This window comes from Malaclemys terrapin, chromosome 2 (assembly GCF_027887155.1).
Source record: "Malaclemys terrapin pileata isolate rMalTer1 chromosome 2, rMalTer1.hap1, whole genome shotgun sequence".
Taxonomy (NCBI): domain Eukaryota; kingdom Metazoa; phylum Chordata; order Testudines; family Emydidae; genus Malaclemys; species Malaclemys terrapin.
Genome location: NC_071506.1, coordinates 235,504,237 through 235,518,317, shown reverse-complemented (window position 1 = coordinate 235,518,317; position 14,081 = coordinate 235,504,237). Strand labels below are relative to the sequence as shown.

Genomic DNA, 14,081 nt, shown 5'->3' with positions numbered 1-14,081 from the left:
GTTTTAGGGTTTTTTTTTTCATTGTTGCCTTACTGTAATTGAATCACATCTAAGTGTTTTTCCCCCTAAGTCTTTTAACAAGGTTTTGTATGTTTGTGCTGATCTCAGACTGCTAGACACCTTTGATCCAGTATTGTGGAAGAACAGTCTCTAGATTTATCAAAGAGAGATGCATAGAAACATAGGTTAGGAGCCCTCTTCATCATAGATGTCTAGACTAGGGCAAGGTCTGCCTTTGGATTTGATTTGACATTTTGACAGGTGACTTGTCTTTTTCCAGATTAACTAGAAAATGTTGACTGACAGATATTTTTTTTGTGTGAAGGTTAACTGAATATTTTGAGGCATATGTTACTCTTACAAATTTCCCCTAAGTAAATTTTACTTATAATAGTGCTTAAATGAATGGGTATTATATTGTTTGCAGTAGGCACACAATTATTTTGGTATAATATAAAAATGTATTTAATATTCATGAATATTAAAGATATTTTATTCTTTATTCTTTTTGTGGTGCAGGAAGTAATAGTACAACGCTTAGCCAATGTATGCATTGAAGATTTGTCAGTTTTTTAAACAAAGCATAGAACTACAGTAAGACTTAGCTACGTGTAATTGCTATTCTCACAAATAAATTCACTCCGCAAACCTACCCAAGGAATACAATGGTGACACACAAAAATTCTAGATATCAAAACACAGAGGGCTGGAGATTGAGGTGAATTTATTATATTTGAATACATATTGCTTTCATTCTTAAATTTTCAAGTTGATTAATAGTTGAGCTTTGGTACATTAAATTTAATAGTTGACACAAACTTCTCTATTTATTTACTACTCATATGGGCCTTGACCCCGCAAACACCAGGGCTATATGCATTACTTTCAAGTAAAGTAATAGAATAAAAAAAAATGAAAGGCATATTAATATGGGGGGAATAGGTGCTAGGACTAGGGATGCTGCCCCACCCCCTGCCTTGAAGTGGTTTACATCATATACAGGGTTTACAGTTTGGTACAGTGGCTCTCAACATCCCTTTGAGGGGGGGAGGAAACCACAACCCTCACCTCTTAAACAACTCAACACCAAATCCATAGCCTCGCTACTCAGTTTATAGATTCATAGAGTCCAGGACCAGAAGGGACTATTGTGATAATCTAGTCTGATTACCTGTACAACACAGACCTTAGAACTTCCCCTAAATAATTCCCAGCGCATATCTTTTTGAAAAACATTGATAGTGATGGAGAATCTACCGCGACCTTTGGTAAATTGTTCCAGTGGTTAATTACCCTCACTGTCAAAAATTTACTCCTTATTTCCATCCACACAGCTGAGTTGTTGTATTCCTGATCCATTCAGTCCAACAAACTTAATAGGTCCATGTTAGCTGGATGTGGGAAAAGTCTTGGTGATTGATTGCCATAATAGTCTTTAAGGAAATTTGTGGACAGCTTTTGAGGAAATCGTACGAAAGATTCCTTTGGAGGGGAAGAATGAATAAAGAGTAAGAGGGTGGGGATTATAGTATTATAGATTTACTTCAATTCCAGAAATAGATTATGGGGACAAAAATTTCTAAGGCTATAATATTTTGTTAAGTTGGACAATGGTAGAAATGTCTCATATAACATTTATGGTAGGATAGTGCCATAGTTTTTTCCCTCACACAAAAGAATATTTTTAACAGAAATATCTGGATAAGAATTAAGGCATCACCACTATATGGAAAAATGTGCATAGGAAATTATAAGTTTCAACACAGACATTCATACTACTCATTGGTGGGTGAAGGGTTTGCACTCCTGAGAATCAGGAATTTGGTCCCCTAAGGCAATAGATGGATCCACGCAGAACTGAAGGTAGCTGTGAAGTCCCTGTACCTTTCTGTAAGTGCCCCATTAGCCTTGCCGCTCTCTGGCAGCAAGTTCCATTGCCTGACTCCCTTCCCCTCAGAGGCTCAGTGGCAACCACTGAGGAGAGGCTACAGGAGGTAATGCTGATTGTAGCAGAATTATCTCCCAACTGGATGTACAGACCTACTGCTCACCCTAATCCTGCCAAAGAACCCACAGAGCCTGGACCCCGTACACCTTCAGTGGAGAAGCTTCTGTGATGTCCCGGGGAAGATGGGAGCATGCTGCAGATTTCAGCTGTTTTGGCTTCCTTCCATTCATGGAAGCAGAGAAAAGGGTGTGGCCCTAATTTAGTGTTAATGTTCTTATTTCATGTATATAAATTACTTCCAGTTTACTATATTCCAGTAGGACATATGAGTTAACATACATATGAGTTAACATAATCTTTATTTAGGCAACATGTTTGTCTAACCTTCATTTACTTAGGGCTAGTTCAGCAAACTAAGTAAAGGCTCTTCCATATTGATGTGTGCGCGTTGATTGAACCCCTCATTTCTTTTCATTGTAATTAATAAATCTGTGAAAGCAAGAAGGATATCTTACAGCAAACAAATCTTATCACTTTACCTAGGGCTATATATTTGCTTATAGCTTTGAAATAAAGCCTATCAAAGTACTATAGGAATAAGTAAAATATTATAGCACATAACTTTTAATTCATATGAATGCAATGTGATTTTGTGCCTCAATAGATATTTAAGCTTATGTTGTATACATAAACCTGTTATCTGAACTGTAATTTCCTCTGCTCATTAATTGCAGCAGTAACTGTACTAAAGGGCTTGTTTTTTTTAATTTGTTACATAATTGAGCATTGCCACATACCTTCTAAAATAAGCTTCTAGACAGACATGCAGCTGATTTTTAACACATAGCAAAATTAAACTACATAGATCAGAACAGAGTCCTAAATGTGTAAAATAGTCATCCTGTGACTCAAACAAAAAAAAAAGCATTCCTGGGACTTTAAGGACACAGAAACACAAGTGGAATTTCAACTAGAATATGGATTTTTCAGGCTTCCTCATGGATTCAAGCAAGACCCCTAATGTTACCTTAAAGTTGAAAGTGAGCCTTTAAAAAAAAAAAAAACTATTTAAGATCTCAGTTCAGAACACACTCACATGCTTAATTGGAATATGTGAATAGTCCCATTGAAATTAAGGTTCTGCCTTTCCCTTGTAAGACCTGATGATCAATAATAATGAACAGGTGTCCGTCTAATATTTGTATTAGACCCAGAGACCCCAATAAGAGCAGGATGATAGCCCCGCATTAACACAGAGGCAAACATGCTCCTTGCCCCAAAGACCATTATAATAAAAGAAAAATGAAATGTAAACTATTTGTAATAGTGTATTATATATATTTAAATATAAAGTAGTGTATTTGACATCTTATATTCACATGTATTTGATACCAGGAAATTTTGTAGGCAGACCCTTGAACTCAAATGGATAATAGGAGGTTTCTTCCTAAATATAAGGTATTTGTAGTTTTAAGTCTACACATGAAAGTCCAAATTCTGACTCCCTGGAAGCTCTCAGATGCTGCAAAAGTACATCCACATTCTGATCGCCAATGTTCCGTCCTCCGCCCCCACATTAAAACCATGAATAATTTCTGTGGGACATGGAAGGTTTTCGTAGTTTTCATTGCTAGCTTAGGGATATACATGCATAAAGATGTGGGTTAGTCCATGCCCTAGAATACTTCTTTGGGACCTGATCCATTGCACATTGAAATTCGTGAAACAACTCTCATTGACTTCAGTGGGCATATTTGACCCTTACAGCTCATGTTGCAGATGGCATACAAGGTGGCTTCCCCATGGATTATGATGAGGAAACTAGAGCAGGAGTGAAAAAACATCTAGCGGGTTTTTGCACTGGGTAGCCAGAATTTGGCCTCTCCTCTCACAACTGATTTGTAAGTGTAACTTTTAGCTAAAGGAGTATTAATGCTGCCAGTAATAAGAAGACATAAAATACTCAGATCGGTACAATATATAATAAATCTATAATTCCGCTGGCGTTTCTGATAACATCATAAATCACAAGAGCAAAGCTAGATTGGTTTGTTCATGTCATAATGAGAGAATGACAGCCATTATTTATGTGGGCAGGAGTTGCATGTAATACATGTTTAAAAAAAAAAGAAAAATCTCTTCCTTCAGTCTGTCTTGTCTTCCTCCTCTTATCCTTCTCTGTAGTATAGACTTTGAATGTTCCTATATCTTTTCCACTCCCTCTAACACCACATTCTTCATTACCAGGTTGATTTAAAAATACATACATTCCAAAAGCTAAAGAGTCTTTTATTGCATAGTTTTCTGACATCACCATGTTGCTGTATTCACTACATAGAAGGATCCCATATTTTAGAGTAAGAGAGGAGGGGGAAAATGGGAAAAAATCTCTCTTCACTAGTTCATGTATTGTTAGCTGCCACATTTACTGCACACATTTCAGCTGGGTTTGCTAAGAGTTCCCAAATTACTTTAAATTCATAATCCAGTTATAGATTTTTTTTCTAATTAAATATGCATTTTCTCCTGTCACAAGGAAAACTTTGGTTCTGCTTTTTACAATAATTTAATTAAGCATTTCCTGTATGTTCATTTCAGTATTTATCATGGCCCACTAAAGTTGGAATTCAGTGTATAACGGTAGATTAATTGCCCTTTGTATTAAATGAAATAAGAATCCCAGATATGCAGAGTCATGAAATTTAATTGTGTTCCTCGATTGCTTATTCAGTGCATTGGAAAACTGAATCAAGAAATACAGAAGAAAAGGGCCAAAGGTTGTTAAATGTAGCGCATAACACGGATTTTGAACTTTACTTAATGAACCGAGTGTTTATTACTATGAAATAAATGCACCATTTAAAGAATTATGGTGGAATTGTAAAACATTAAAACTCTAATTAATTTTGGTCAGAAGCATGCAGTGCACTCATTTTACCTAAAACATTTTCATTATGGTCAATATTTTTTCAGTTATTGAGATAAATGTATTATGCAGTGGTATTATGTTAAGTTTCTCTTGCAGTTTAAAACATTCACTTCAGTGGTATTTAAGGTGATTCTTTTGTGTGTCCTAGGTCTATAAAATTCTTGCCCATAGTTTGGGGAAGTATTTTATATTATGTATCTACATATGCTTTGTTATTTAATGTCATTAAGTATTTTGAGGAGAATTAAAATAGTGTTGAGACCTCTTGCTAAAAGACTGTATATTGAGGCTTATTTAGGAAAGTAATTAAAAAAGCATGAACATTTGAAAAGAACTTCTTAAGGATTTTATTTAAATGGGACTTTTTAAAAAAAATGGAATTGGTGAAAATAAAATATTAACTCTTCAGTGTAAGGATTTAGCAGCTTTCTGTCCTTGTACACCAGATATCTGCACTTGCTCTTAACATCAAGAATATAGGCAAAAAAAGCAAATGTACAATGTAGATTAAGAGAATTTAATTGGAATAACTAAGGATTGAAAGTACTGTACTTTTGAGGAATAGTTTTAACACATGCATTGTTAGTCTATGGATGGTTATTCTTTATTTAGCAATGTAATGTTCAGGTAATATAGAAATTGAAGCTCCTTTGACCATGTTTTCTACTTCATAAAAAATCTACTGACAATATCACATTAATATAAAAATATTATTTCTTTATGTGTATAGCTGCATGTGTGAGTGTGAAACTGAATGGTTAGAAGATGGCTTTTTGCAAGTATACTCATAATAGTGCCAAATTCTTGCTTGGAAGTTAAAATAAGTACACACTCCGAGACTTAAGAGAAAATTAATGGAGCCTACCTTTGTACACAGACAGGGCAATGCTTCTTAAGTCATTTTGCATTTATTTAATAGTTGTCTTTTAGATCCATAACACTATATAAGCATTTGGTTCATAAGGTTTAAAGTATGTAAATCTAATGCTTTCAAAAGTTAAGACAGACTCAGATGGCTAAAGAACAAACATTTTCTTAGTATTTTCTACAAATTAAAATCAGCTGAACTTGTAAGACAACTGTTTGGTTCCAAGCACCACCTGCCCATCTGAAAATACCAACTGCAGTGGCAGTCAGCCAAAGGGGCCACTGAATGGAATGGCTGCCTCATAAGAAGAGGGAGAAACAGATGGAGGGTTTGAAAGCTGGCATAAAATCCTAGTGCTATAGTGAGAATTAAGTGAAATTTGGCTGTAAGGAATCTTGCAATGGCACATTTATCCCTTTAATCAAAATTAGAAGCAAGTCGATGGAAAATACAGAACACTGACAAACTATTTTAAATACTTAAATTTCTTGTACCACTGTAAGTTAAAGGGGTTTGTTTTGACATAAACATGCAGCTGCTTGTAAATCTTAAATAAGCTCTTTGTTAGAAAAATAATTCTCTTGATCTTCTATTGCCACCTAGAGTACGATGCTATTTACTACATAATTTAGGTACTCCTTTTGAAACAATATTCATCATCACTTTAGCTTTCCTTTTTTTCTGAACAAAATGAGGGCAGGGAACTGCAACCAGTTAATTGATGTCATGTTTGCTTACATTAAAATGGTTAGTTCATTCATAGCTTTCATTCGATCAGATCTGCAAAGATTTTGTTGTAGGAAATTGGTGGGGTTTGACAGTAAGAATTAATGGAGATGTACGTTAAAAGGTAAGACTGTCAGCTTTCCAGTGATCCCAGCGGGTGCATTTTCTTGATGGCTGCTTCGGAATACTTCATGAAGCAAATGTCAAACTTGTCGAGGCTGTCACTATGAAAATGATCCATGTAGCAAGGGTCTCCTTTCCTTGGGAAACAAACAGCTGGCTTATCACTGCATAGCTGCAGTGACAAACCTGCCATCTATCATAAGAAATTTATATTTGTGTCTAATATCCACTGGTAAAGAACTATTCTAGTAATATTCCATATGCCTGTACTACCCTTCTTTATAAGATTTGTCAGTTATACTTTTTGAAGAGATAACAGGTTTTGGAAGAAAAATAGCTTGTGATTGTCTTTGCTGGCTTACTAGTTAGATTAATTTATCTCTGAATCTGTAGCCACTTTCCTCCAAATTCGGCCATTTATGCTGAAAACAGATAGGAATTTAACACCAAAAGAAAAACCACAGCAGCTTCTGAAATCCCTTCCTGATGAGGTATGTGAGAATGTTTACAGATAGATTTTACCTTCATCTCAGTGATGTTTTGATTACCAGAGTCTGTGTGATGTAATCGGTAAAATATCTGCCTTCTACCTCAGACTTTAATGATACAAATATTATAGCTCAGATCTTAGTAAAGGAATGTTCTCAGATAGTCATTTTGCTCTGAAAAGAATTGCCACTAAACCTTAAGTGCTCCAGTAAAAACAAAGAAAGTGGGAAAGTTAAGTGGAAAGGGAAACAAAAGATTTTAAGTACCATTCAATGTGGCTTATGCGTACAGTATATGTAGATACTTCTATAGGGCTAGTGTTAGTGAGTAGCCATACTTATTTAATTGAACTGTTGGGTCAAACTAATAGAAGTAGGTAGTGTTATGTGCAAGCTGGGAAAGGGTTGCATGCTTCAGTGCTGTCTGAATTAGTGGACCATCATGTCTTGAGATGGGCACTTATCAATACCTTGTAGTGAATTTCAGAGGTCACTCAGAAGGTGTTGCTTTGACAAACTTAAAACTCAAGGCCATTCCCTATTTTAGGCCTTAGTGCCACTCAACACTCAGTGCAGCAGTGTCTTGCAACAGGGATAGCAAAGATAAGTTCCCAAGGACCTCATCTGCATCAAGTCCCTTCACTGATTATCTTCAGTGTACACCAATGCGTAAAGCTGCTTTGGTTCTGCTGAGATGGCCTATTCCACCCCTACTCCAGTGGTGAGTCACCCCAGACTGCCTGTATTAGCATGTTAATCAGGAAGGGCATATTTTGATTGAGCTTCACAATGCTCCGATGGTGCACTTATGACCTCCATAAGATCCAGGTCAGATGAACTGTCAGGATGAATAGCTCCCTCCAAGATGTAACATTTTTCATTCTTTTGGAGAATATACCAGGATTATTTTCCTTGCTCTTGAATAGAGTAAGTCATCTTTTTCTGTTAGGTTTCTAGCCACTAATTAGTCAATTTTCAATACTTTTTGGTTGTTAAAGTTGGAAGTATTCTATATTTTTGATATCTTTGGAGTCTAATTGTAGTGGCCACCCTAACACTCTTACTAGTGCTGAATAGTATCTTAATTCACAAATCATGGTACTTCTTCAACAGTCAAGTTCAAGAATATGCCTTTCCACAATTAAGCTTTTAGACATTCTTTGTTGTACTATTGTATTGTAGGTCAGATCCTACTTCTCCCCTTGTTGGGATGTCCATAATATTATACTAATAGCTACCTGTTTGGCTTTTAATCTATCTTAAATTTTGTGCATCACAAAATTGGTATCTTTATCCTATTAGATGTTTCTGTGTAGTAGAGGGTATTTAGATGTCTGTCTCTCCTTCTTGATACATAACAAGACACATTCTTCACTATTAAAAAGAACAGGAGTACTTGTGGCACCTTAGAGACTAACAAATTTATTAGAGCATAAGCTTTCATGGACTACAGCCCACTTCTTCGGTATGCATCCGAAGAAGTGGGCTGTAGTCCACGAAAGCTTATGCTCTAATAAATTTGTTAGCCTCTAAGGTGCCACAAGTACTCCTGTTCTTTTTGCGGATACAGACTAACACGGCTGCTACTCTGAAATTCTTCACTATTCTTTGTCATGAAACTGTAGGTTTAGAGTTCTTTCGTATTTTTTCTTACATATGACATATATCGAAGGCAAATTATAGGTATGCTTTAGAGCACAAATCTATATCATAGTGTCTCATAGCACACTGAATAGAGGATGTAGTATGGTATGTTTTATATAGGGAATTGTCTCTAATTTCCTGTGGAGTTAGTAACTGTCTGATTCATTTTTTTTTTTCCTTCGAGACTTCAGATAGCCAGCTAATGGGAATGTAAAGAAAGTGACATGTTTTTGAGTGAAAGGATAAAAAAGGAACACTCAAAACTCTGTTTGGTGTTCTTTCTTATATACGAACTACAGCTTTTTCTTACCCTCACCCTTTCCTGTAAAGGGACTCAAGGCCAGATGACATGAATTTTATGAGAGTTCATTTTGCTTTTATTTTTATACATGCTCATATGTGTTTAGGAAAGAAGTCATCCTTTAAGCTTTGTATTTTCTAGCAGGTGGATCTCTCATAATTAGCAGCTTTGTAGAAGTGAAAATAACATACTGGTACCTATAGTTCTCCAAGGATAGTGGTTGTAATGCAATTTCTCACCAACTCTGTCTGCCCCATTTTCCCTGTCACTTTTCTTTGGTCTAAAGGATAGTTTTGGGTATGACGTTGCCTCTGCCCCCAATTTGCATGGCCATACCTCCTTCTCTCTCTCCCCCTTTCTCAACTTTTAAAATATGGATTTTAGGCCCCTTTTTTAAATTTCTTGGGCCCAGTTTACCAGTGTGAGCCATCAGATCCCAGTTACTGTGTGTAGACAGAGGGGTTTGATCTGTTATCACAACCATAAAAGAACAGCAATTACAGACAAGTAATCTTAATTTATTCCAATGTGAAAGTAATATTAGGGCTGTTAAATGTAAATATGCTTCATATATTTTGGGGCTGTTAACTTAAATTACCATTAAACTCATAATACTTGTGCTCTGCATTAGCTCCCAAGTTCATTTATTACTGCAATTCAGGATGTTGGTTACCATATGAACCACACTATAAAGCCAGGGATGACCTGGAATACCTGGCCATCTGAGATGTCATTGTAGCAATTGCAGTGAGACAGATAGAAGTCACTGTCTGTCCCTGAAGTGGAACTCCTAGGTGTGGGTGGGATTACAATCTTGGAACAGGATGTTAGCTCTAGAACTATTTCCCTTGTACAATCCACCAGAGCCTGTGTTAAAGGATATTTTTTAGAGACTATTGCAAAACATTTCTTTGCACTGGCTTTTTCAAAATTTGGACCTGTGGTTATTAGTAGGTGAAAACGGTAGAAACTAGGGTGAATTTTTCATCATTTTTACATATGAACCCAAATATGAGAATATTTCATCTCAAGCTTTTCTAAAGCCTGTACCGTTTAAAAATCTATTAGAATATACTAGGCTATAAGCAGGATGGTTAAAAGAAGCAAAAGGAAAAGAGTGGAAATGTGAATCACTAATGGTAGTTGTGAGGATGAATTTTGTGATGGCAGAGCATCTGTCCATTGGAAACTAGAATGTGACCATTTACCAGAAACCACTAAATAGCCACCAATGGTATTAACGTTGTCTGCCAACCTGGACTGGTTTTGAATTGTTAACTTAAAAATAAAAGCCTTTTTATTGGGTAATTATTGTTCCCACCTAAGATTTGTCCTTCAAAAATGCCTCTTTGCTCTCTTATAAGAAAACCTAGTCTTGCTGGTGTAGAACAGTTGGTCTGTTCCAATTGTGGGTGAATTACCCCCCTATATATGCACTCCATATAGTGTGGGTTCCTTAATGATGAGAAGCTGTATAACTGTAGGTGGTAATTAGTAAAGCAAATACATTAAACATGTTTAGTCTTCAGTCTATTCAGCATCATTCCTTGATAATTAGGCTAAATAGTCCACTTAGCTGAAAATTCAAACATTGTGAATGACTTTGGAAACCACAACCAGTTAAATACTCTGTATATAATAAGAAATCTTCCTGAAGTACAAGAAATCGTGTTTTCAAAAATTGCATGGAAACTATAGTTTTACTGTAATAGCCAGTTAACAAACTGAAGGGATAGTGGGACCTGCTAGGTCAGGGGATTGTTAATATATTTGGAATGCTGGTCCAGATCCATCCCAAGTAACCTGGCAATCACATTTAACTTCCAAATTAATAGGAATGCATATCACAAAAATTGCTATCGCAGCTGACATTAATTAGCACCCATGTCAGTCTCAGCAGAGAGGCCATGGACTGAATGAATATAGAATTAACTACCTTCTAGAGGTGGTCCCTCTAGGTTAAAGTTAAAGCACTGGGTAGAGCAGTAAAGGGGAGCTGGCACAAAGCCGCTTAATTTGTTCCAGTGATGCTAAAAACTCACTGAAAATTCATATAATTTTTACCACACTTGCACAAAGTGAAATTTTCACAACTTCTTGTTTGCCCCAGGAGAGAATAGAAGCACTGCCAAAGGCAGCACGTGAGCTGATTTTCAGTGGCACTCACACTGCCTGTCCTGGCCACCAGTCCAGGGGGCTCTGCATTTTAGTTTAATTTTAAAAACCTTATTTACTTTACATACAACAATAGCTTAGTTATATATTAGAAAGAGACCCTGTAAAAACGTTAAAATATATTACTGGCACACGAAACCTTAAATTAGAATGAATAAATGAAGACTCGGCACACCACTTCTGAAAGGTTGCCAACCCCTGTGCTACACCAAGAGTTGATCCTCACACAGCACTATGTTCTCCAAACTATTTGGTGTTGTGTTTCAGGGCTGGAGAGAATGAGTTGTGACATTTTAATGAAATCACAATTTGCCCTTAAATCTGTATATATTTAGCAATTACATAAAAAAGAATATGCAAAATGTATTTGGTAGCTTTTGGGGATTCTTGGTTAGGCTGCACCTCAATTGCCTGGGCTGACGAGGTGCCTCTGAGTTCAGTACACATCCCTTCTCAGCAATATCTATATGAGACTTCTAAGAACATAAGAATGGCCATACTGGGTCAGATCAAAGGTCTGTCTAGCCCAGTATCTTTCCAACAGTGGCCAATGGCAGGTGCCCCAGAGGGCATGAATAGAACAGGTAATCATTAGGTGATCCATCCCCTGTCGCCAATTCGCAGCTTCTGGCAAAACAAAGACTATCCCTGCCCATCCTGGCTAATAGCCATTGATGGACCTATTCTCCATAAACTTATCTAGTTCTTTTTTGAACCCTGTTATAGTCTTGGCCTTCACAACATCTTCTGGGAAGGAGTTCCACAGGTTGACTGTGTGTTGTGTGAAAAATCTCATGGTGCCTCAATCTCAGAGAAATTGAGGCATCCTGGGCTCTATTCCCATCATGATGGAAATTACTCGGCAAAAATAGCTCATGAAAGTGAATGTATTTGCATTTGGCCCTTAGTGAGCAACGTAAATCCAAATGTTTCTTTCAAGGTGTGTGTGCAGGGGGAGGAGGGGGGATTTATATGCAGAATGTATTATGTACTTTCTAAATAGAACAGCTAACTCTGCAAATATATGTTATGTATAGCGAAATGCATGGCCATATTTACTTAGCTAGGTAGTTTCCATTGATACTCTATTTATTTGTCTTATGGGCTTATGTGGCCCCATTACCATAGTATCTGAGCACCTCAGAATATTTTATATTTTTAGCCTCAACAAAGCAGTAAATTAGGAAAGTGCTATTATTTTATTTTACAGATGAGGAACTGAGGCACAGAGAGACAAAGTGACTTTTCCAAGGTCACACAGGTAACCTGCATCAGAACAGGAACACAACCTAGGTCTCTTGTACCTAGGCTAGGGTTCCAACCATTACACCAGCCTCCCTCTGTGTTTGGGTTTTCATGTAAACCAGAACACTCTATAGCACCCAAATTTCAATGTATTTTTGTTTTTGTTGGTTTTGTTTTGTTTTATTGAGATTGAGTAAGATTTCTTGTTTTGTAAAACAAATGCAAACAGTATGAAGATAGGACAGTCTGCACAGTGAATGTGTTTGCAGGACTCTTTCTGTTGAGATGGGTTACAAGTTGACCCATGAAATATTTTTTCAAGATGCCAAAATTTATACTTTGGAGGTCAACATTTTGTATTGGAAACAAGATACTATTCATTCCTATGGAAACGGGCATTATGATGTCACTTCATTTATTCAGTATGCTCCAGAGGAGCTCACAGTGAATTATGAGCCCTACTCCTGGAGTTGAAGCTGTAGAATATTGTAAGCATGCTGCTGCCTGACATGCTCATGTTTCCTATTTTAGACCTGACTGATCTTCAGATAACATATGGTGGTACAAGTAATTGGAAAATTGGCAGACCTGTCAAGAAAATATGCTAGATGGGACAAAAATATGATGCTGCAGCACATAAAGTGTCTCTGAAGTTAAATTTATTGTCTTTTATCAAATGGTGAAGTAAACGTATCTGGTCTAAAAAAAAATTAAACATTTTTCAATGGCAGATGCTATTCAAAAGTAATTTCTAGGACAGTGATGAAAGTTCTTGCATTTTAAAAGCAATTTCGTGGAAACCTCCAGTCAAGAACCAAGGGGGAGGTATGAAATAGCATCCACTACAAAAGTTTAACTATCATCAAATTTCACCTTTTATGTTTCAGAGGCTTCTTTCTTTGTGTAATGATTCTCAAAACAGCTAAATTAGTTGATTCTGCAGGTAAAAAATTTCTATTTAACTTTTGATTAAGATCACATTTCTAATGATTAAAATTGTGCACTTATTGTAACTTCAGGGTTTATCAGTCATGTAAAAGAATCTCAAAGAAAGGTATGGACAGGTTTGTTTCTGTATGGTTTTTTGAACATGTGAACAGCTCTGCAGAATGTATGCCTCTTCAGAAACTCCAGTAATGTTTTTTTATTTTGTTTTACAGGAAGATGAAAATGAAGCTAAGGAAGAAAATCCATCCCAAGACCTGAACATGGAACAGAAAAATTCAAAAAAATAGAGGATTGCTGTCATGTTTGAAATATTTGCAAGTTGTGTAACAGCAGTTAAAGTTTCTCATTGTAAAATTTACAGAACATTCTCAAAGTCATTGAAAATTAAAATTCATGCTGCACTGAGGAATTGTGTAAGTGGCTCTTGGCGACATTTATGACTATATTAAAATGTTGAGTTTTTAAGACTGGTACAGAATACCTGTAAAAATATAAAGGCTTTTAGAAATATATGCGTAAAGGCAATGTGATCCTCATTACTGATAACATTTGCTACTCAAACTTGTCAAACTTTTTCAATGTACCAAGCAATGCACATCCTGAAAGGGCAGTAATAATTCAAAATCATTCAGGTATCCCTGAGCATAAATGCAGAGTTATTTGCATTTGACACTTAAGCATTTGGA

General features: G+C 36.3%; 1 protein-coding gene across 7 annotated transcripts in view; it reads left to right on the top strand.

The window, feature by feature from the left end:
- The window catches only part of PHF14 (PHD finger protein 14), a 271,070-nt gene extending 257,281 nt beyond the window's left edge, over positions 1-13,789 (top strand). For 5 of the 7 annotated variants that reach the window (XM_054020326.1, XM_054020325.1, XM_054020323.1 and 2 more), the window contains one exon: positions 13,608-13,789. In XM_054020326.1, the coding sequence (XP_053876301.1) occupies positions 13,608-13,682 (75 nt within the window). In that variant the 3' untranslated portion in view covers positions 13,683-13,789. Of the gene's footprint in view, positions 1-12,412; positions 12,464-13,607 lie in introns of those variants that run through there. The other 2 variants (XM_054020324.1, XM_054020321.1) reach the window with 1 other exon arrangement.
- The last annotated feature ends 292 nt before the right edge of the window (positions 13,790-14,081 follow it).